Below are 21846 nucleotides of genomic sequence, written 5' to 3' on the forward strand. Positions count from 1 at the left end.
GAAATGGTGCTGCTGTCTTCCCTCCCTAGTCCTGTTTTCACACTGGGAGTATAGTGTACCATAGAGTAGAGCACTTCCCTTACATGTATGAGACTCTGGATTCAATCTTCACTAGGAAAGAAAAAAAAACACTAATTTTGTGGAGTTTTTAAATTTGTTTTAAATTGGGGGTTTCTTTGGGCCTCTCAAGTGATGCACTGGGGGCCTGGGGACCCCTCTAGGTAATTCCGAGCCAGTCGGGCCGGTGACTCAGTGCTGGGGACCTAGAGTGTGCTACAGGGATTATACAGGCCATCCCAGTTGTGCTTAGTGGCCTCCAGAGCTGCACCTGGCAATGCTTAGGGCACCATGTGGCACCAAGGATATAACTGGGGCTCACCAAGGCACACACCTTAGCCCCTGTGCTCACTCTCGCGCACTCTCGCTCTCGCACTCACTCTCACTCTTGCTTTGGCTCCTGATTATAAGTTTTTAATAAAGGATATCTTTGAATGACACTTAATGAGACATTTCTGCTGCCTGCCTCCTGGGCATAGAAAGACTGCTGAAAAATGAAAAAGTAATCAGATTGCCCATGGCTTAAACATGTATTTTATTTCTGCTTCCAAATAGCTTCTTTTTCACTGCTTAATATGTGCTTCCTATGACATTTAAATAAGAATTCTTTCTTCAAAATAAAAAAAAGATGTTTTTTAAACTAGTGTGCTAGGCTTAGTTTCCACCAGGTGAAGTAGTCACTGGCAGGAACCCAAAATAAGGAAGTTATAAAAGAGGCTGTTGGGGCTAGGGAGATAGTACAGAGCGTAAGACTTTTGCCTTACACAGTTTATCTGTTTTGGTTCCCTGAGCATCGCCAGGAATGATCCCTGAACAGTATCAGGAGTAAGCACTGAGCAGTGCCTGGTATAGCACAAACCGGCCACTACACCACCCCTACCTCTCAAAATTAAAGCGGCTTTTATTTTATCATTTACTTCAAAAAATTGGAGAGGAGCCTGGGACATCTCACACCTCTTGGCTTATGTGGGTGAATCCTGTGGCTACCAATGACTGCTGGTAACACCTTCCCGAAAAAGTCAGAAAGTAGCTAACGGTACTGGTTTGAGAGAACACATTAAGAGCATATAACCTCCTGGGGCTGGAGCGATAGCACAGTGCGTAGGGCGTTTGCCTTGCATGTGGCTGACCCGGGTTCGATTCCCAGCATCCCATATGGTCCCCTGAGCACCGCAGGAGTAATTCCTGAGTGCATGAACCAGGAATAACCCCTGTGCATCGCCGGGTGTGACCCAAAAAAAAAAAAAAGCATATAACCTCCTGACCCTCCAGTATAAATAGCTGGCGTAGATTCAATATTACTATTGTCTTTCCTTAAAAAGTTGACTTCCAGCTAACTAATAATAAAGTCTCTAAGATAAGCAGGCTAACTGGAATCAGTTCCCAACAATCTGGTTTTTCTCTTCATTCATCTGGATTGGTGGTTAGGGCCTATGTTCGGTTGACAACACGCTTAGTACATTCTCGCGCAGTTTGGTCTCCTTCTGCCCTTCAGAAAACAAAGGTGATACTGTGCCATGTCTGATCTGTAAGAGAGTAAAGAGTTGATCCTAAAGGATGGGTCTTGATTGAAAAACAGAAGCGAGGCTAAGTTTTTGGATTCTAATCTCAATTCTTTGACTGACATTCTTGGTGATTCCACTCTTTAGTCAGGTAGTTTCCATTGGCTGAATGAGAGCTAAGAAGAATGCCGCTGGCTTAAGGTCTTAGCAAGGAATGTGCTTTAAAATAATAAAATTCTCTTGGCCTTTGTACTAACGTATTTCTTTTTTGTGTTTTCTAGTTATTAAAGAGGGTCTACGGGAGTTTCTTGGTAAATCCAGAATCAGGTATGTAGGAATGTTGAGTCTGAAGTAACAGTGATTTTTTTTTTTTTTTTAGCCAAAGGTTTTGGTTTAAATACTGCTCATTTTACAGATATTTCTGCATAAATTGCTTTCCTTCAGCTCTTTATTAAAAATAACATTTAAGGGCTGGAGTGGTAGCACAGTGGGTAGGGCATTTGCCTTGCACGCAGCCAACCCAGGTTCAATTCCCAGCATCCCATGTGGTCCCCTGAGCACCGCCAGGAGTAATTCCTAAGTGCATGAACCAGGATTAACCCCTGTGCATCACCGGGTGTGACCCAAAAAGAAAAAAAAAAAAAAGCATTTAAGAGGCTCTGTCTTTTTCATCCTATATTTTCCCCTTGGAGTGGGGGAAGGGGGGATGCTGAGATCAAACCTAGGGTTTCACACAGATGAAGCATGTACTCGACTACTGGGTCTCTTTTGTCCCGATGTTTTAATGTTTACTTGATGGGGCCACTTTGATCAGCCAGCCAGAGGGCCACCTTTGTTTGTTCATGATGATTAAAAATGCCTTTTGAAAAGACTAAGCAAACATTGATTCCCATCCCTGGTAACACCTTTCTTTTATAAGCTGCACATTTAGAGAATGAAGAGGTATATTCACAGCTATTCTCACATTTTCAAGTCACTGAAATTTCAGCCCCCTCTTAAGTGATCTCTGTCTCCTTTGAGATCATAGGTATTAAAAAGCGTTATGACCATCTTTTGAATGAAACAGCTCTGTTACTGTTCTGGGGGTGGGGGGGCGGGTTTTGTGGGGGGGTACTCCTGGTGGTGCTCTGCACTCAGGGTTCACTCCGGTGGGCTCAGGAGACCATAAGGGGTGCCAAGGATCAAATCTGAGTTGCTGTGTGCAGGGCAAATGCCCTACCTGCTGAACTAAAGGAAAGTTCACAGTGGAAAAGACTCAGCATCATCCCTGTGCTTAAGTGGTAGTCTCTAATTCTAAAAGGTTTAGGCTGGCCGCATGTGAGCACCAAGTAAGAAGACAATTTGAGCATTTGTGTTCCTCAGAGACTGCTTGAGTAATTAATTGTTGCTTGATTAGTAAATTGTTCTAAGAATATGTCTGTCTTGTCTTTTACCAGCAGCTACTTGCTTATTTCCTCCTCCACGCTTTTTTCTTTTTTTTAAAACAACTTAACATGACCTCACCATCCATATTAAAATGCTTTCCCATGGGTGGGGAGGTGAGGCACTTGCTTTCCATGTTCAATCCTGAACTAATTGCAGCTAATCCGTGTTCAATCCTGAACACTGCCAGGGCCTTACTCCTGAGCACTGTTGATTATGGCAGGCGTTAGGGGGAGGGAATACCTTCCCATGTGTCTGTACAAGGCTTCTGAAAACAAAGTTGCCTTTGTAATGTAACTTGTTCTAGGAGTTTTCTTGAATGGATCCTTGACTTTGGTCCATAAAAAATACCAAAATATGTTAGTCCTAAATAGATGGTATAAATGCATTGTACAAATAAAAATCAAAAGATAAATAATCATCTGGGCTAAGAGGAACTTGAAGAAAGTTGACAGAACAGAGCTAGAGAGATAGTACAGCAGTTAGGGCATTTGCCTTGTGCACTGCTGATCTGGGTTCAATCCTTAGCACTCCATGCAGTTCCCCCGAGGCCGTCAGGAGGAATCCCTAAGTGCAGAGCCAGGAAGAAGCCCTGAGCACTGCTGGTGTGGCCAAAGAAAATACCAGAACTGGAGACATGACTCAATAGGCTAGAGCACATATTTTGCTTTCAGGAGCCCTGGGCATGGTCTCCCAAGTACAGCTGGGAGTAGCCCCTGAGCAGCACTAGATATGATCCAAGCATTAAAAAGAAAGAAGGAAAAACAACAGAAAAGTCATGTAGGAAGAGTTGGACATGCCTTGCCACAGTTCAGATTCTAAAATCTGCCAGAGGATAACATAAAGAGTTCATGGTTCCACTCTATCTGCTCTGCTCACCACTAATGCTCAGACACACTACCCCCCTCCCTCCCCCAGGTCCTCTTCCCACAATGCGGAGTATAAAACTGGCCACAGGGCTGGAGTGACAGTATAATGGATAAGACATGTCCTTGCATATGGCTCCCCAGGTTCCATCCCCTGAGCATCACCAGGTGTGCCCCCACCCTGAAAAATAAATTTAAAAATTAAAATGTCCTTTCCACACTTTCTATGAGTTATCTATCAAGTTTGGAAAACACAGCAAACTAGGATTATATTTCTCTGCATCCTCAGTATGTGTTCTTCATCACATCAGGCATTTAAATTCTGACATCCGGGCCAGGGATCTGTGCCAGCAACAGAGTACTTACCTTTTCATGCATGAGGCCCTGGGTTGGATTCCCAGCACCACAGTCTGGCTCCAGCTGAAGTTTTATTTAGTTTTGTTTTATTTGGCTTCTTACAATGAGCAGGCCTCAACTCTAAATATTTTACATCTAATCTTCTTGTAGTGTGTTTGCTTATTTGGCTTTCAGGTATCCAAAATGGGATGAATATTTAACACTAGAGTGCCAAAAATGTGCTAAGCGCTGTTACAAACAGGTTTGAACAGGCCCTGTTCTCAGCAAAAAACACAGACCTCAGTAATGCTCTTAGGAAAAGTAAATAGTTGCAAGTATTGCAGCTTTTAAGATAGGAGGGAGGGCCAGAACTATAGCCTAGCAGGGGAGGGCATTTGCCTTGGACGTGCCCAACCCAGGTTCGATCCCTAGCATCCTATATGGTCTCCCAAGCACCACCAGGAGTAACTCCTGAGCATCGCTGGGTGTGACCCAAAAAGCAAAAACAGAAAAAAAAAAATATATATATATATATATAATTAAATAAAATATTTTTTTAAAAGGTAAGATAGGAGGGAATGTGATGTCTCTACAGTGCTGATAGAATTCTTATCACGTGGTCTAGAAAATGAACTAGTCCGGGGCTGGAGCAATAGCACAGCGGGTAGGGCATTTACCTTGCACGTGGCTGACCCGGGTTCGATTCCCAGCATCCCATATGATCTCCTGAGCAACACCAGGGGTAATTCCTGAGTGCAGAGCCAGGAGTAACCCCTGTGTGACCCCAAAAGCTAAAAATAAAAAAAGAAAAAATGAACTAGTTCTCTGTGATGAACAAGTGTCCTTTGGAAGGTTATCCCTGGGCTCTTGGGCATGTATAGTAAGAGTTTAATGACACAGACAAGTCTTCTAACCATATTTGTGATTGGAATTTGTGATCATTTGCTTGTGAAGAGGCAGAGTAGTATAGTGATCAGCACACTTGGTTCTCAGTCCTAAAACTGCTCTAACGAAGTTTTCATGACCTGCCATGTTTCATGCACTTTCATGGGACTGTCAGGTGTGGGGGCTGTGCCATACTGTTGGAGCTCAGGCTACTCTCGTCAGTGTTCAGGGGCTGGGCAGCATGAAGTGCAAAGGCTCAAATCTGGGTCTCCCCATATGCAAAGCATGTGCTCTATAACCCTGTGGGCCATTTCCCAGCCCTGCTCAGGCTCTTTGAGCGCTCTGCATTCTTTCAGTCTCTCATCGTCTTCTCCTGCCTCACAACCCCCTTCTTTAGGAGATACAGGACTTTAGGGTTAGGCAGTTTCAGCAGTGACACAGCCAGGATTTGTCTACATCTGGAGGTCATGCTACTTTGGCAAATCACTTTGCTTCTTTAAACTCTCTCTACTGCAAAGAATTTTTTTTTTAATCTTTCTGTTTTGGGCCCACATACCCGACAGTGATGAGGAATCACTCCTGGTAGACTCAGGGGACCAGTTGGCATGTTGGGGATCAAACCCGGATTGGTTGCATGCAAGGCAACTGTCTGATCTGCTGTGCTATCTCTGTGGCCCCAAAGAATTCTTATGGAGAGCAGATGAAGTAGAATATTTAAAAACTCTTAGAAGATGTATTTTTAATGGATATGAATAGATGTTTATGGTTTCCATACCTGCCATCCACTTCTGTGTTTGTGATGGCCTATAAAGTAGTATTTTCTATTCTCAAAAAGATACTGAGCCTCTGACCATATTGCATTTGGCACATTAAACCATTAGAGAAAAGTGTGTAAGTCTTAAGCTTGATTACGGTGTATGTGCTCCCTTTACAGTTGTATGTAAAACACTAAATTTTAGAACAGGGCTCCCACATTACAATTTTTTCCTCTATCTGTGTGTAATCAGTCACCCTGAGTATGGATTCAACTTTGGGGAGCTGTGTATTTATAGTGATTTACTATTTGCATTAAAAGTTTTGGTTTGGGGGCCACACCCAGGAGTGCTCAGGGCTTAAACTTCCTGGCTCTGTATTCAAGGATCATTTCTGGCAGTGCTTAGAGGATCATATGGGGTGCTGGGGATTGAACCTGGGTCGGTGTGTATAAGACAAGCACCCCAAGTGCTGTACTTGCTCTCTGGCCTCCACAGCAAGATTTTATTTCATGCAAGGGAGATGGTTCAGAGGGCTGGAGTGCATGCTTTACACGTTAGAGACCTGGTTTCTTTTCCCCAACACCTCATGGTTCCCAGAGTACCCACAGGCGCAGTCCAAAAAACAGAAGAAGAAAAAAATACAGGTTTGATTTCATCCCAGTTTTCTATGAATTAGATAAAATAGTAGCATTTGACCTGAGTTTAAAGCACCAGCGGGGTTGGAGAGGCAGTGCAGGGGTTACGGTGCTTACCTAGCATGGGGGCAACTCAAGACGGTTGCCCTATATGTTTCTCAGAGCACCGCCAGATGTGGTCCAACTCCTCCCCTCATTTCTTCTCAAAAAAACAAGTATAGGCACTAAGATAATTATTTATCTTATTTCATTTTGTGTTTTATTATTATTATTCCTAGTCTTTGTTTACTAGGAAGAAATCAATAAACTTTTCCTCAAAGTATAACTGTTGTTTTTCTCCCTCTGCAGGATACAATGTCTCTTTGCTATACGACCTTGAAAATTTGCCTGCATCCAAGGATTCCATCGTGCATCAGGCTGGCATGTTAAAACGAAATTGTTTTGCCTCCGTCTTTGAGAAATACTTCCAGTTCCAAGAAGAGGGCAAGGAAGGAGAGAACAGAGCGGTTATCCATTATAGGGATGATGAGACCATGTGAGTACAGAATTTGGTCATGAAACCCAGCTGTTACTCATCCTGACTAAAAGGCAGGGTTAGGCCTTAAACTCCATTGTTGGTAGGCCAGAGAAATAGTATAGCGGGTAGGGCACCTGCCCTTGTATGTGGCAGATCTGGGTTCCCTCCCCAGTGTGCCATATGGTCCACTGGGGACTATCAGGAATAACCCCCAAGCATCACCAGGTGAGGCCCAACAACAGAAGACAAAACCCAAACTCCATTGTTGGGACAGCCCAGACATGTTGTTCTTGTAAGCTTATGTCCGATGGGAATGACAGAGAAGGACTGAAAATAGACCCCTTCTTGTGTTCAGATATCAAAAGTTAGCAAAAGATGAAAAGAGAATTCAGTAGTTTTCTTGCAGACACCAGTAATTCTGAGTCCCCTTCTAGATTAGGGCCTGGATAACTAGGAAACGCAACAGAGAGCCCGTGCTGATGTTAAGTATCTTGGGCATCTCCAAGTAAAAGTGCTGTTGTAGAGCCAGAGAGAGTAGAGGGGGTTGCCTTGCACACAGCCAATCCAGATTTAATCCCTAGCATCCAGTATGGTCCCCTGTGCACCTCCAGGTGTAATTCCTAAGTATGGAGCCTGGAATAATCCCTGAGTATCACCAGGTGTGACCCTAAAGTCCCCCCCCAAAAAAAAAAAAAAAAGAATGCCACTGTATATGGAGAAATCAAATAGATTAACTGTAGGTTTTTATGTCTTACTAGAGACAGGTTAATAGCGCGTGGTGCTTTTTCTCTCCTCCCTGTCTCACGCATGTATTAATCACCCTGACTTGAGTGTGTCTGCTTTCATTCATTAGGAAGTCTGTGGCTTTGTCCTCTTTCACTTCTAGATCAGGACCCTGACAAAACCCCATCCCCAGTCTGTGCTCACTCTTCGGTCTCACTTCCCTCAGGTATGTCGAGTCGAAAAAGGACCGAGTCACAGTAGTCTTCAGCACAGTGTTCAAAGACGACGACGACGTGGTCATTGGAAAAGTATTCATGCAGGTACGGAGCAGGACCGGCAGGGAACCAATGCAGTTTCCCTTCACACTAGAGTCCACCACACGCAGGGAAGCTTTATTGCTGCCAGACCCGGTGACGGCATGATTAAGCGATCCCTGCCAAGGTCACTGCATCGCCGGGCTAGAGTGTGAATCAACAGTAGGGCTGGGTATTAAGACTCCCTCCTGCCAGTGCGCCTTTGATTTAAGGCTTGGTTCTGTTTCCTACCCAGGAGAGTTCCACTGGGTATCTAGCAAGGTCTTGGTTTGACCCTGCAGTCTTTTTTGGAATGGAGCCTATAGGAAATACTTAGTGGTAGCTAATGTGTTAATAGTGTAGTTGTTTCCACTGAACTTAAAGTGGAGAGAATCAGCCCACTTTCGAGGTCACTCATCAGAGAACGCCCCTGAGCAATCTGATGGACTCGGCCTGAAACAGTCTCCCCATTACAGCTCTGTCTTACTTTCTGCTAACCAGTTCCTGGCTGAGGGGGTCCCAAGCTACTGGGTCAAATAATATCTAGGAGAGTTGTTATTATTTCCCAAGAGATTTAACATTGTGTGTTCATGCTGTCCCTTGGCAGGGTCACAAAATTTAAGAATTGTGGGATTGGGGCTGGAGCGATAGCACAGCAGGTAGGGCATTTGCCTTGCACATGGCCAACCCGGGTTCGAATCCTAGTATCCCATATGGTCCCCTGAGCACTGCCAGGAGCAATTTCCTGAGTGAAGAGCCAGGAGTAACCCCTGTGTGTCACCGGGTGTGACCCAAAAAGAAAAAAAAAAAAAAAAGAATTGTGGAATTGTGGGATTAAATCTTTGTAGCCAAATAGAATTGGATGATAGCTGTATTTAATAAAGTGAGGAGAGACATACACACACACACACACACATATAATGCAGCCTTTCCAAATAGCGAGGAAAGTCTTCTAAAGTAATACCCACAATTCGATTCATCTCTAGTGGCTTTTTGTATTTGGGCTAATTAATCAGAAACTAATTTAGGAGTCTCTCTGCAGGAAAAACTTGACACAGAATATCGACACTTCAAGCTCTTGGGAGAACTGAAGAGTGGTGTGATGGGTGGGGTGTGTGTGTCAGCGTATCTGTGTGTATGCGTGTACAGATAGTTCTATTGCTGCATCCTAGATGTAAGTCTCCAGACAAGCATTTCATGTGTCTTTTACAGAATTGACAGGAGAATTAAATGCAGTAGCTCAGAAATTGGGCTAAATCCAGACTGACTAATTTTAAAAAGCTATGAAGTATATATTTAGATTTGGCTGGTTTTTTACCAGTCTTGTTCCACTTTATTCCAAGAGACATCTTAACTTCTTTTAAATACTTTAAACAGATCTCATCTTGGAGAGCCTGCTGGAAATTTGTTCCTTAGAAGAATTTGTGTTCCCTTCCCCCACCCCCCCACCCTCGTATGAATTTATAGCTGCTTTCAAAGTTCATGTGGAAGCTGGAGAGATAGTACAAGGAGTAAGGTACTTGTCTTGTATAAGGTCAACCTCAGATTGATTCCTGACACCATACTTGATCTCTCAAGTATCACCAGGAGTAAGCTCTAAGCTCTGGCAGGTGTGGACCCCCGGTTAAAAGAAAAAAATGTTTGTTGTAGGGCATTTGTCTTAGGAGAAAAAAATTAGAGCCAGAGCAATTACAGGAGGTAAGGCACTTGCCTTGTGCCTAGCTGACTCTGCCTGTTATATAGAGTACCGCCAGGAATGATCCCTGCAAACAGAGCCCGGAAGAAAGCCCTGAGCACTATCGGGCATCACCACCACCACTAGTACCCCACCCCAACACACCAAAAATTGTGACAACACCCCCCCAAAAAAAAAAAATTAAGTCTTTGCATTTTTGCTCTGCCAGTTTCTCTAGTTAAGAGACTGGCCTGGCACCAGGAGGACCCAGATGGTGTCTAGGAATGTGAAAGGCTATGCTCAGGAAGCCATCTGTCCTGCTCTCTCTCCAGATTGATTCAAAGACCAAACTGATTCACTTGAAATGACCGTAGGAACCTGGGCTTGTTTCACTTGCTTTACTGTAAAGAAGAAGAAAACAAAAAAGATTTGCATGTTGTCCTGGGCTTCCCTCTTTAGACTCCTGGAGAGAAAGAACACGGATGACTAGCACAGAAAGTTGTGACCCAGGGATGATGACCTCATGGTCCCTCCTCCGCTTGCTGTGGGCCTCTCTCACACCAGCGGGCACAGCTGCCCTGATCAGAAGGATCCTGCCTTTGTCCTCAGGAAGTTTCCTTTCCCCTCTCACACTGATGCACCAGGGCACCGCTTAGTTGTGCTGTCTTTGTGGTCATAGAAGCTCTGCCCCAGAGAAAGTGGTGTCTGCCATCCATCATTCGGCATGCATTCCTGGGAAAGCAGTGCAGAGGGGAGATGTCAGCTCACATTCTCTGTGATAGTCTTTAAGTCAGGCCGGAGAGCTAGCGCAGCCTCTAGGGCACTTGCCTTGATTGCAGCCAACCTGGATTCAATCCCTGGCATCCCATGTGGTCCCTGAGCTCCACCAAGTGTAAGCCCTGTGTACAAAGCCAGGTGCAGCCCCAAGCCCAGGATAAAATTGTAAGTCTAAGAAACAAGTGGACTTCACTAGTTTCTATATGCTCAGGGACAGGATATAAACTCTCTGACTCTTTGGCAGTTGTGAAGGTGCTATTCTGCAGCCCCTTTCCACTATGTGCACGTTTATGGGGTGCTTTCCTGAAGGGGAGGGAGCAGAGGCAAATTTGGCAGTTTTAGTGCCAAAAAAATCAGTCAAGGGGCTGGAGTGATAGCACAGGGGGTAGGGCGTTTGCCTTGCAAACGACCCGGGTTCAATTCCCAGCATCCCATATGGTCCCCTAAGCACCGCTAGGAGTAATTGCTGAGTGCAGAGCCAGGAATGACCCCTGTGCATCGCCAGGTGTGACCCAAAAAGCAAAAAAAAAAAGCGGTTGAAACAGTTCCTAGGAATGAGATCAGAACATTTTGTGCTTGGTTGAAGGCTGTTTTTCTTTCCTTACAAGGAGTCTCTTTATGTTCTTTACCCATTTTTCTCTTAGTATTGATCTCAATTTCATTATTACTAGGGAAATGAAACCCTTGTCATCTGAGCTGCAGATAATTATCCAGTTTATCATTAGACTTTGTCGTGATTTTTTTTCCCCCCTATCCATGCCGTATATAATTGAATTGATCTGTCTTCTCTGTTATTGCTTCTTAGTAATAATTAGGAAGTCATACGGAAGTTTTATATGTTATTTTCAAGTCTGCTTTGGAGTTAGATAGTAAAAGTGTTAAGACACTTGCCTTGTACATGTCTGACCCTGGTTAGGTTCCCTGGACATCTCTAGGAATAAGCCACGAGCCCAAAACACACACACACACACACACTCCAAATTCTTTTTAATAAGAAAATAAAAGTCTGGCTGGAGAGATAGCATAGCAGGTAGGATGTTTGCCTTGCATGCAGCCAACCCAGGTTAAATCTCTGGCATCACATATAGTGCCCTGAGCATCACCAGGAGTGATTCCTGAGTGCAGACCCAGAATAATCCCTGAGGATTGCTGGGTGTGGCCCAAAAGGCCAAAAAGAAAAAAAAAGTGAATCTGTATCTAGAGCCAGGACAGTAGGTAAAAGGATTGGATGGAGTACACACTTTGTATACAGAAGAACGGGTAGGCCCAATCCCTGGCACTCCCTGGTCCCCCTGCACCTCCAGCCTAAAAACAGCAAATAGAAGTTCATGTTCATAGTACTGATTTTAGGTATTGCCTTTATCATACACTGGATTTTTCAGTTTTAAGAGTGTAAATTTGGGGGCTGGAGCTATAGTACAGTGGGTAGGGCGTTCGCCTTGCACGCGGCTGATCCCCAGCATCCCATATGGTCCCCCAGCACTGCCAGGAGTAACTCCTGAGTGCAGAGCCAGGGGTAACCCTGAGCATCACTGGGTGTGACCCAAAAGAAAGCCCCCCCAAAAAATTTAATTTTAAAAAAAGTGTAAAATTCGTTTTGGTGTTTTAGGCCACACCCAGCAGTGTTCAGGGCTTACTCCTAGCTTTGCACTCAATCACTCCTAGCGCCTAATGGGATATCGGGTTGGCCAGGGTTGGCTATTTGCAAGCGCCATATCACTGTCCTATCACTTATGTCCTTGAGAGCTTGGATTTGAAGTGCAATATTCTTGTACTGAAGCTTTAATCAGAAGGCCATTCTCAACCCAGCAAGGTCACAGCCAAATCACCTCACACCCTAAAGTTTTGTATTGTTGAGTTTATTCTGAATTTCTATGGCTAATTGAGTTTTGATGGAAGTGAAATAGTATCCTAATGCTTAAATTTTTTTCCTCCGTGCCAGCACTCAAAACCAGGGCTGCACATGCAAGGCTTGTTTTCTACCACACAACCCAGCCTCCATGCCTTGAAAGACCACCCTAGTTCGGGGAGGGAAAGGGGGTAGTGTTGCTGACAATGCCTGCGGCAGAGATGCTAAGGGATGTGGAGCTGTTTTAGTGGGGGCTGTGGTCAGTTGGGGCCTAAGTCTTAAAGAGAATCTGGGAGAAACAAAGACCTGACGTTGGCTAAAGGATAGTTTCCCACCAGAAGTACATTGTTGACAAAGTCTTAGATGAATTCGTTTCCAAATACAGAACACTGACATGCTAATCAGTCACTACAGGTTCAGACCATCTGGTTATGAACAAATGTACCAGTGCCTCAGAGCCTTCCGGATGCTTGCTCAGCACACATAGTGCTAGCAGGCAGCTACTCTCTGTTCGGTTGCATCTCCTGTGGCTAAGGAGTAAAACCAGTAGAGCAAAACTTCCAACCCTTTGGCAGAATGAAAGACCTTTTTATTGTTTAACAAAGATTGTTGTTAAACAACAATCTCAGTAGTTGTGCTTTAGGGATTTCCATTGTGAATCATCCCGGATCCCTTCCATGCACGCACGACTCTCCATGTCTCTCCAAATACATATTCCGTGGAACCATGCTTTGCACGTGAGAAGCCTGGGTCCCGTCCCTGAGCACTGCCAGGAGCGGCCCCAGAGCAGGTGTGTTCAGAGGAAGCTAGCCTGTCCGGGGTTTTGATTTTTTTTTTCTACCCCCAGAAGCCTGGCGGTGCTAGCAAGGGTTTATTGATGGGCACATCCACTCCCGCCCAGCAGGTGGAAAGTACATGCCCGCCCCTTCTTTCATGGTATAATGGCACGAGCCAGCTTCCAGACCTTCTCTTTGAAGGACAAAAGGGAAGGTACAGAGAAATAAAGCAGATTCTTGCCCTGAGAAGCTCAAAAACTTGTAGGGAGGCCAGATGCAGTACTAAATATTTAGATGAAGTGTCAGGATAAAAAGAACTCCCCTCCACAGCCATGTCCCAGGCTACTGGGGGTGGCCAGAGGAAAACAAAAGTCATGTTCTTGAGCACTGGTCAAAGAGCACTGCCTATTCTGCTTTGGGTCCTCTGGAACGCAAGAGGTCTTAGGAAGCCTTTGTTTGCCCTTCACCACTCTGATTTTGGCTTGGCCAGTTCTGGAGTTGCTGGAAATCCAGTTCTGTGCTCTTGGATCTGGCTTGAGAGAGGGATGCCCTTTCAGCAAATCGCTTGTTTGCACGGGAATGTATGGAATGGGGACACTTAAGGTTGGAGATGAGAATGGATAAGGAAACAGGCCTGGCTCTTCAGTATACTTGTCTTTTCTCTGTAGGTTGATAAGGATGAATTAGGTTTTGTTACAGGGTTAAGCTCCTGGGAAAGTAATGGTTATTTGTTCCAGGGTCATTCAGGAACCAGCATTGAAAGATCAGGCTTTGGTCCTCATGTCACATGGTCTGTATTTTGTGTTATTGGGGCTCAAGCCTGGCATGCTGGTGAATCTATTGCCAGGCTTCAAAGCCGCTTCCGCCCCCGCACCCCCACCCCAATTACTGAGGTGTCTCCCGGTACCCTGGTCTTTGTTATACAGCTAAGACAACTGAGTTTCTTTAACTCATGTCTGTTTTGTGGGCAGGAATTTTTTCTAAAAGTTCTGATTGACAAGTTCTAAACAGCAACAGAAAGCCAAGGTATTTTAGTGAGGGAAGGTGGGTGCCCAGGTCCAGATCTACATGCAAGTATGCGCGCACCCGTGCATGCGCTCTTTCTTAAACCTGGAAGCAGTTGGGGTGGAGGGGAGTAGAGAGATGGGCACCTCAGGGCTTCAGAGCAGAAGCCAAAAGAGTTCAGGCTTCATCACAAAGCTTGAGTTCACTCACCCTGTAATTCTTAGGGATTTCCTGAAAAACTGTCATTTTCTGTTCACTTTAAACACCACTAATAAGCATTTGGTCCTTACTCTGAGCTCACCCAGTGCATTGCTTGTTTCCTGCCACCTGTGGGGGGGGGGGTAGTGGCCGTGCTCCCTTCTTTCCTGAAGATGAGGCTTGTGGGGCACCCTCTCCCAGCCACAGGCTGCGTGAGCAGCTGCTGGTGGTCAGGATGGTCTTCAGTGTTTATGTTTTGTTTGCTCTTGGTCTGGAAAGCTTCAGGAGTCACAGTCCATAGGGCAGCCCCCCACCCCACCCCGACCCTCCCATAAATGGCCACTCACCTTACACCAAATCCTCCTCATGCTCTTCGCTTCCTCCTGGCAGGAATTCAAAGAAGGCCGCAGAGCCAGCCACACAGCGCCACAGGTCCTCTTTAGCCACAGAGAACCGCCTCTGGAGCTGAAGGACACCGACGCCGCTGTGGGCGACAACATCGGCTACATCACCTTCGGTGGGTCCCCACGGCCACTGCACAGAACCCAGCCCGGTGGGGCGGGGACAAAAGCAGCACACTGTGCCACTCTGCTCTCGGTGCCGTGGGTGGGATACAGTTGGGGCTGTAGACACAGAGTCTTGGAAGTCAGGAGGCAGGTGCAGAGCTGAACAGTTCCAAAGTCCCTCCGGCCCCTCCGTCCTGCGGGGTAGTCCAGTTTATCGCAGGATCACAGACTGCACTGCAGTCACCGTAGACAGAAAAGGACAGGCTGATTTTCTTAGTTCTGATTTAGTTTGCTGGTTTGTTTGGTGGGTTTGGGGAGGAGCACTTCCCCAGCAGTGCTCAGGGCATAGGCTGGAGGAGTCAAGATGGCCATAGAGATAGCAGGGTGGGCAGGGCACTTGCCTTGCATGCGACAGAGTTAGGTTCAGTCCCAGGCACCACTTGTGGTTCCCCAGGCCCTGCCAGGTGTGGCCCAATAATAACAGATAGAGAGAGGGACTTGGGGTTAGTTTCCCTGACGTGGAGACAGACAAGTGCCCTGACAGCTGACACTTGTTTTGGTTTGGTTTTTGGTTTTTTGGGTCCCACCTAGCGAAGCTCAGGGATTACTCCTGACATTGCTTGGGGGACCATATGGGGTAACAGGGATCCGACCAGGATCAGCCCTATGCAAAGCAGACACCCTGCACTGCTGTTCTATCCCTCCAACTCAGCTTACACTTCTTCCAGTAACTTTTCAAGAAACTCCTATCTCTGTTTATGAAGGCAAGCAGTGAGCATGCGCACTTGAGGAACACACACGCACACACACGCGCACACACATACATACATCTGTCATGTGCAGGAAATGGAGGAGAAACATCCTGGGGTGTATGTTTTAGTCTGGTAGCAGAGGGAGGGGTGAGTGGAGGTCAGCAGGGCTCCACTGGCTGCTCTGCACCTGCTGTCCAGTGGCCTGAGGCCAAAGTAGAGCAGTTTTCTTGTTTGTTTATTGGTCCCACCCTGCAGTGCTCCAGGCTTACTCCTGGCTCTGCTCTTGAGATCGTTTGTGGTGGTGGTGGTGGGGAGGGTGTCATATGGAATGCTGGGGACCGAACTTGAGTCAGCTACGTTCAAGGCAAGCACCTTACCCGCTGTGCTATCCCCTTGAAGTTCTGCTGTGCAGAGCCATTGGAGGAGGGAGTAGGCTGCTTTTCCTGGGGACAGATAGTCCCACCCTCCAGGCTCAGCCTCACCTGTTGGTTCCCCCTTCCCTTTTTTTTTTTTGTTTCTTCTTGAGGGGGTTGGGTTTGGAGCTACACCCAGGGGTAGCTCAGGAGCCAGTCCTTAGGGCCTCACCTTTTGTTTTCTCTCTTCAGTCTTTATTAGCTTTTTTCTATTCTAGAATTGGGGGGAGGGGGAAGGGACAAAGATGGGGGGATAAGCTTTGACATTTGCCCTACTAAGATAGTGCTCTTGGCCCTCCAGTCTTGTTTCTGAGGGTAAACACTTTCCTGCAGTGTTCCTCCAGGCCAGTGGCATCACCTGAGAGTCTGGAGCTGGCAGGGGGGAGCTCCTAGCTGTGTAGGGGAGGTTTCAAAGCCCTCAGCACTGGGCTTGTTGCCCCATGCTGATCTCCAGAGCACTCACTGACCTTGCGAAACCTGCACATATGGAAGCCCATTGTGGAGTCTGAGTGCAGGGCGATGGGGGTGGCTGCTGGCCACCAGGCCTCTGGCCCCATGTGACAGCCCGAATGTCTTCTTTGTGCCCCACCTATAGTGCTGTTCCCTCGCCACACCAATGCCAGTGCTCGAGACAACACCATCAACCTGATCCACACGTTCCGGGACTACCTGCACTACCACATCAAGTGCTCCAAGGTGAGGTGCCAGCGTCACGGGCAGCATGCCTGTCACGTGGCCAAGGCTGTGCCGTCTTAACTGCATGGTTCTAGAGACTTTAAGAAACCCTTCTGGGGGCTGGAGAGATAGCACAACGGGGTAGGGCGTTGCCTTGCATGCAGCTGACCCGGGTTCAAATCCCAGCATCCCATATGGTCCCCTGAGCACGGCCAGGGGTAATTCCTGAGTGCATGAGCCAGAAGTAAGGCCTGTGCATTGCCGGGTGTGACTCAAAAAGAAAAAAAAAAAAAAGTCCCCCTCCTAACCCCCTACCCCTACCTCCAGTCCCACGTTCCCTCCACCTACCACATCCCTGCTTCGCCCCCAGTCGGCCTGTCCACTTCTCCCAGTGACAGGAACATGTTCCTCTTGAACCTGACCACATGCCCCTGCTCTTCGTTTCCCCAGGCCTATATTCACACACGTATGCGGGCAAAAACATCCGACTTCCTCAAGGTGCTGAACCGTGCACGCCCAGATGCCGAGAAGAAGGAAATGAAAACAATCACGTGAGTGGGGCGGGTGCACCCTCGGAGGGGATGGTGGTGGATGTACTGTCTCACCTCACCATGGGTTTCCTTTGCGGCTGGGCTGGCTAGGGTGCTGGCCGGCCTGAGGTAAGAGGGGACGGTTGACTCGAGGCCCTCTAGATCCCCTGGTGGCACTCAGGCAACTCCCTCTGCTTATGTGTCTGATTTTTGTACCCCTAAATCTTAGGGGGGGCTCCGCATCCCATACTTCAGGGAACCTTTGGTGGGGGCTGGAGCGCAGACCTCTTCTGCTCTGGTTTCTGCCACCCCAGACAGGAGAGAGGTGTCCTGAACCATGGGTTTGTCATCTCAGCAACAGGGACAGTGATACCCCAACTCTGGGCAAGGACACTAACACCCCAAGCCCCACAGCTGGAACACTCAGGTGTGTCAGAGGCCATAATGAAGCTTAGCATCTTGCTCCGCAGAGGCAGACCCAGTGGGCAGGCAACAGGGGTGTTGGCCTCTGAGCTTGTACAGAAGCGGAGAGCGTCTTCTCCCAACCCTCTGTGGGACTCAGCAGAGAGACAGACAGCAGGGGAGAGGCCAAGGCTGGAACTGGCCAGGCTGCTACTCACCTCACAGGAAGTCTGGGCCCCAGAACCAAGCGGGTGTGGCTCTACCTGTCTCCCCTTTGCCCTGTGGGCAGTCTCCAGAAACTGAGCCCACCAGATGGCCACTGCCCAGGGTCTCCCCAGGGGCTTCTTCCTATCTATAGTCCCCGGCCAGTAGATGGCCTCAGCGATGTACAAGGTGGGCATTGACCAAGGGACAGGGAGAGAAGACTCCTGGGGCCCAGTCCTGAACAGATTGTCCATGACCTTCCTGCCTGGGACTCAGCAAGGCATCCCTGCCACTCTGAGCTGTATGGCCTGGTTCTCAGAGATGGCCTCTGAAAATAGGTAGGGGACGGTGGGAACAGCCAGCTGCATTCACCTCAAGAGCCAGTACCGAAGGGCCTGGGGGCGCAGAAGCCCAGGACCCTGGCTGCAGGACACATCCAGTGTAGCCTGTTGCTCTGAGGAATGGCTATTCGGGAGCTTTTCCTTGTTGGGGGAGAGGTCTCCAAAGAGGGTTGCTTTTAGGGTGGGTGGGGCATTCAGGTCAGGGAAAGTTGGGCCCTGATCGCCCTGCTAGGTGCAGGCTGTTTGACCAGACACATACACCCTGTCCAGGAACCGGCCTGATGGCAGAAGCGGCCCTGTGCAGAAGTTAGTGGGTGAGACAGGAACCCGCAGGTCCACACATCCTCTGAGTCCAGAGCACAGCCATCACCTGACCACAGGAAACACCTTTCTGTCACCCAGAAAGGCTAGAGGGTGCTGCTCAGAGCAGCCTGTGTGAGGAGCTGCTGTCTTCAGAGAGGAGTGCATGAGCTCTGAAGGGCTTAAGCCCAGTCTGAAATGCAAGCAGAATGGGCCAGTGTTTCCCGTGTGGGGAGGGCAACACAGCCCACGAGAGATGATCTGAGGGGAGGTAGTTACCTCGGGAGCAGAGGCAGGGACTGAGTCATTTTTTTTTCTGAGAAGGAGACATCAGGCCCAGGCATTTGACCTGAGATTTATGCCCTCCGGGATTGGGGGCAAGTGGTTCTCCAGTCTCCCTTGGCATATTTACTGCCCTTGTAAGCGTAGCACAGAGGGTATCCAGCTCAAGAGCAGGGCGTGGGCGGGACATGGCACCGGAAACCCGCCCTCACGCTGCCTCTGCTTTCCCAGGGGGAAGACGTTTTCATCCCGCTAGCTGCTGGGAACAGGAAGAGGATGTGGCTGGCGACCGAAGGCTGGAACACTTGCTACTGGATAATCGTAGCTTTTAATGTTGCACCTCTTCAGGTTCTTAAGGGATACTCTCATTTTTGGTTCCATTTTGTACACGTTTGGAAAATATTCTGCAGAAACGAGCTGTGCTTGCAAGGACTTCATAGTTCCCAGGAATTTAAAAAAAGGAAAAAAAGAATTCCGAATTTCACTTGATCAACTTAATTCCTTTTCTTTATCTTCCTTCCCTCACTCCCCCTCCCTCCCCACTTCTTTTCCAAGCTGTTTCGCTTTGCAATATGTTACTGGTAATGAGTTGCAGGATAATGCAATCTTAACTTGTTTTCTCCTAAGTATTTGAGTTCAAAACTCCTGTATCTAAAGAAATACGGTTGGGGTCATTAATAAAGAAAAATCTTTCTATCTTACCTGAGAATTTGCTGGGTTTCTGGGCTCTGCCTACAGTGGTGGGTGGGGATGCAGAGAATCGCCTCCACCTTTAAACCCTGAGGGCTGACCTAGAAAGCCTTAGGCTTGGCTTCCCTCACAGGGGAGACGGCTCGTGACTGGGCCCATGAGCAGGGCCCCAAACTGGAGGCGCCCAGGCTGCTGACAGGCACATGGAACAATTTTCTGACTGGGGCCTCTCAAGAATAGCATAGTGTTTCCCAGAGTGTGTTCTGTGGAACCCCGGTGGGTGACTGAGGGAAATGGGTTGGCCTCAGTTTATCTTTCTCACCTGGCAGCCTGGCACTCCACCAAACTCACTTGAGGAGAGGCTGTTCTGGCCAGCAGCACAATCTGACTAAGGCCACCAGCAATAGGAGCTGCTCTGTGGGAATGGACCTAGTGAGGGTCCCCTAAGAACCTTGGGGGTGCCTGAGAGAGTGACGAGACCCCAGCCAGGGCATCCCAACCTGGCATGAATTTCACTGGTCTGTGGGAACTCGAGTGCGTGTTCTGGTATCCTAGCCACCACAGCCCTTTCAGCTTTGCCCAGGCCAGCAGGCTTTTTTAGGGAGGTAAGGTGGGCCATAACCTGCTACATCCTGGCTTACTTCTGGGTCTGGGCTCAGGGGTCACTCCTGGACGGGCTGAGGACCATATGAGGTGCCAGGGATCTAAACCGGGTCAACTGTGCAAGCAACTTCCCTGCCCACTGTACTATCCAGTGCCCCAACTAACACTTTTGTAGTCATTGTTAGTTGTTTTTGTGGGGTTTTTTTGTTTGTTTTTTTTCTGGGTGGCAGCAGAAGGGGGTCTACAAGCAGAGACCAGGGGATGCCATTTCTGGCTATTCTTGGCTAACCCAGCCAGACATTTCCAGGCAAAAATTCACAGTGCGGGCCCTGTGGTCCCAGGGGAACCCAGGGCCACCGAGGTTGACTTCCAAGATCATACCTAGCGCTCTTGGGGCCTTGGGGCAATGCTTGGGGCTGTAGACTGCTGGCTTGAGACTGTTGGAGGCACACCGTCTGCTCTCCCTTTGTTAATGAACTTGTGGAGAACAGGGCCTTTAACCCTTTTTTTTCTGCCTTTTTTTTTTTTGGTCACACCCAGCAATGCTCAGGGGTTACTCTTGGCATTGCTTGGGGAACCATATGGAATGCTGGGATTGAACCTTGTCGGCCCTGTGCAAGGCAAACACCCTACCTATGTACTATCGCTCCGGCCCCGGGGCCTTTAACCTTTACCTGCAGACACACACTGGTCTGTGAACTAGTTGTTGAAGATCACTGTACAGGCTGTGGACGCCTTGTGAGTTCATCATACCCTTCAAGGGCAACTTCTGGTCGCATTTAGTTTTCATTATGTTTTTTTCATCTCCAGGGGCCTCCCAAGCCTCTGCTCTTGGGCCAGCTCCCAGTGGTAGTCACCTCGGGTCTGGGAATGCAAGGTTCGGGGAACCATGCAATAGCAGCTCATGCAGCACCCCACACTTCCCAGGGCTACCCCTTCCCCCATCCCCTGTGTCAGTACACTGACTGACTGGGGGTACAGAGGGGAGGGCACCACATATAGCCCCCCGAGCCCCACCAGGAGTGATCCCTGAGCACAGAGCCAAGAGTAAGCCCTGAGCACTGCTGGGTATGTCCCCCCCACCCCCCCCAAAAACCGAAACCTGAAGGTCACAGATTTGGGAAGCCATTTGTCAGTTATCCAGACTTCATTGGGCCTCACTTAGCTGGGTATGGGGGTGTTCAGGAAAAACCCCTCAAGCATGCCCTGTGAGAGCTGACGCCTTGGTGGCCAGTTGAGAGCGGGAACTGCCACAGCACCTGGAATAGAGAGTGCAGCTCCTAGGTCTCCTCTGGAATGTGACTTCTTGTCACCTGTTTGCACTAGGCTCCGGGCAAGGTGGGTCCAGAGGCCATTTACTACCTTTATTCTTTTTTTTTTTTTTAAAGAATCATATAGGAGCAATTAAGAGTATTGCAAGCCTTAATCACGCAGGGATATTGATCACGAATCATGCAACTCAAATCATCATGCTTTCTCTGCCTTCTAGTGAGAGGAACAGCCAAGGATTCTCCTACCTGACGCCCACCCCCTTTATTCGTACTCAGACTGTTCTCGCCCACTCCAGCCGTACTAACCCCAGAAGGGTTATTTAAGGAACGTACATTGCACACAGCCACATTAGTTCTATCCCCAGCACCACCAGCGGTCAATCCTGAGTACAGAGCCTGAAATGGGGGATGTGCCCCAACCCCACCCTCAAAAAAAGGGAAGTGGAGAGGGGATGGAGCCTCACATTTGATCCAATCTATTCAATCCTCACTGCATTACCACAATGCAAACAGCATTGCCAAACACGCGGCACCGCCACAGCTGCCCACACCTGTGTTCCAAACCCTCCTGCAACCCCCAGTGCTTCCAGCTGAGTTGGTCCCTGG

The 21846-nt window shown here is 48.0% G+C and overlaps 1 protein-coding gene and 1 non-coding gene across 2 annotated transcripts in view; one reads left to right on the top strand and one right to left on the bottom strand.

The window, feature by feature from the left end:
• ARPC2 (actin related protein 2/3 complex subunit 2) overlaps positions 1–19377 on the top strand; it is a 38093-nt gene extending 18716 nt beyond the window's left edge. The window contains exons 5-11 of the mRNA XM_055123208.1: positions 1841–1886; positions 6807–6993; positions 7925–8018; positions 14662–14788; positions 16538–16638; positions 17068–17168; positions 18908–19377. Of these exons, the coding sequence (XP_054979183.1) occupies positions 1841–1886; positions 6807–6993; positions 7925–8018; positions 14662–14788; positions 16538–16638; positions 17068–17168; positions 18908–18932 (681 nt within the window). The 3' untranslated portion in view covers positions 18933–19377. The remainder of the gene's footprint in view (positions 1–1840; positions 1887–6806; positions 6994–7924; positions 8019–14661; positions 14789–16537; positions 16639–17067; positions 17169–18907) is intronic.
• A 1981-nt stretch (positions 19378–21358) lies between these two features.
• On the bottom strand, positions 21359–21493 carry LOC129400594 (U8 small nucleolar RNA). Its single transcript, XR_008627805.1, has one exon. It is a non-coding gene; the product is annotated as a U8 small nucleolar RNA (small nucleolar RNA).
• Positions 21494–21846: the final 353 nt, after the last annotated feature.

The sequence above is a fragment of the Sorex araneus genome, chromosome X, assembly GCF_027595985.1.
Source record: "Sorex araneus isolate mSorAra2 chromosome X, mSorAra2.pri, whole genome shotgun sequence".
Lineage (NCBI taxonomy): Eukaryota > Metazoa > Chordata > Mammalia > Eulipotyphla > Soricidae > Sorex > Sorex araneus.